General features: G+C 37.0%; 1 protein-coding gene across 1 annotated transcript in view; it reads left to right on the top strand.

Annotated features, from left to right (window-relative positions):
* The first annotated feature begins 1,620 nt into the window (after window positions 1-1,620).
* The window catches only part of LOC106810792 (ribosome production factor 2 homolog), a 7,525-nt gene continuing 6,984 nt past the window's right edge, over window positions 1,621-2,161 (top strand). Inside the window, exon 1 of the mRNA XM_014814242.1 lies at window positions 1,621-1,747. Within this exon, the coding sequence (XP_014669728.1) occupies window positions 1,691-1,747 (57 nt within the window). The 5' untranslated portion in view covers window positions 1,621-1,690. The remainder of the gene's footprint in view (window positions 1,748-2,161) is intronic.

The raw sequence follows: 2,161 nt of genomic DNA, 5'->3' as shown, positions 1-2,161 counted from the left end.
TTAGGAAAGTGTACTAATTTAACTATCATATGGCGCGAACGATTTGAGTTACATTTCTATAAATTCTAGCTATTATAGACACATGTCTTAGCTATGATCCCTGTGAGCTTGAGTTTATTGAAGCGCAATTAGCTTAATTAATTAGCAAATATGTAGTTATATAATGACCTGAACAAGTATTAGTAATTATAATTGTTACCCAGCACGGTGTTTACGGCCAACGTATGTTGTGTGTAGTACTCGACGGTATAGCAAAGATATATCAATATACATATCGATTACAAATGATATAGTTTAGCATGTAAACAATAGCAAGTGTTAAAATTAGACAGCATGCATCGCTCTTGCTGGTGGTATGTGCGTATTGAGTGGCAATCTGTCGTATTAATTGTTGTGGGGGTTGGTCACCTGATTGTTTTATGTCTGAGGCGAGAAGTGTTATCGCATTATATATGCGGAGTATGTTGATAAATGCATAGGTGTGATAGGGAACATGAAAATATATGTACCACTCATCATAACTAAGACATTACTGTACCGCATGTAACCTTTTTCGTATAAAAAAACACAATGGCAAGATACATATATAGCTAGCTTAAAACTAACAAGTGATAAAACCTCTGAGCAAAGTAAGAAGATCCACTTAACGACCAAGTTTAATAAATAAAAACATACATTAAACAGCAGGCCTATGTGCGTGATTGCTCTAACTGGCCATTGCTCGCTTAAAACTACATTGTGCCCAGATTTATTGTTGCTTCCGATGTTAATATTGATACAAAAAATCCACACATGAAATTAGGGCTGTCATTGGTATCAAATTATTTCGATTCGATTATTGATATATATTTTTTCGATATTTCGATTCGATTCGATTTAATATGTAATACGTGGATACTATAATAAAACTCTAATTTCAACCCCTGCGTAACTACGAAAATATTGATACAGTGCCGTGAAAGTACAGTAAACTCGTGCATAACTTATTTGAGAATACATGTATAATTTGTATATTGTATTCTATTTCTACTTATGATAACTATGCATTTTATACATCACTGTGCTTAAATGCAACATGGGCGAAGTATATTTACCTGAATTCAACCAGATTGACCTGGCGTCGCGGCGATGGCGAAGCAGCAGACATGCTTTTCCGGTAGACAGATTTTATTATAGAGATCAGTGAGACAGGATACGCACCAGAGACAATAAAACACCACAGTTATTGATTGTCTCTGTATCACTGCTTTGTATGCATGCGCCCTGCACTACTTCCGATAATGGCAGCGCTCAGTCAAAAATGCTACCGATGCTCCGCTGGCTACATTTTAGCCACAAAAAGTAATAAACAACACTATTTTACCAGAAAAAGGATGTACCAACTCTTTATTGTGATATACTGTATCAGATCGCTATTTTTCGATGTATTTTGATATCGATATCGGATGCAAATGCATTGCGATTTATCGATGAGGTGGGTATCGATGACAGTCCTACATGAAATGATGAATGAATTATTTTTGTCTTTAGTATTGAGCTTTGGAATGTAAACTCCCTCATTTTGCTGTGGATTTGTATGTTTTGGCCTTTCTATCAACCAGGTTCCATTTTCAGGAAACCGAAAACACAGCGAGCGAAACGGGCGCTTGAAGGCCGGGCACCAAAGTTGGTGGAAAATACTAAATCTGTAATGCTTATACGTGGAGGCAATACAAGTGAACAAGTTACAAATAGTATGAAAGATCTGGTACGTATTTTTGTGACCAGGACAGTGTTTGTTCCATATTCATCTGTGTCAATATTATTCATTATATATTAAAGGAATAATATGGCCATTGATTATGCAATGTTGACAAATGCTAGAGTAACTGGCACCTTGTGTAGTTAATAAGTACATTACCTTATAGCCAAACGCGTATTAGGTTGTCTAATATCACTGCTGGTTACTAAGAAATGTCTAATTGAAATCCGCAGTCCAAGAAATGTTTACAGTTTACCGTTTCACTTTCAAATCGCTGCCAGCGAAGCGGGTGTGATACAGATTTATAGTGCACCGGACATTTTCGCACGCATGCTCGGCCGTACGCTGTGATTTCGTAAACACGGATGCTCGTGATAAGGACCTTTTTGTCAGGGCTGTCCATGTGCGTCCGTGATTAGT

The sequence above is a fragment of the Priapulus caudatus genome, unplaced genomic scaffold (assembly GCF_000485595.1).
Source record: "Priapulus caudatus unplaced genomic scaffold, Priapulus_caudatus-5.0.1 Scaffold473, whole genome shotgun sequence".
NCBI lineage: Eukaryota > Metazoa > Priapulida > Priapulimorpha > Priapulimorphida > Priapulidae > Priapulus > Priapulus caudatus.
This window is presented reverse-complemented; position numbering and strand designations above follow the sequence as displayed.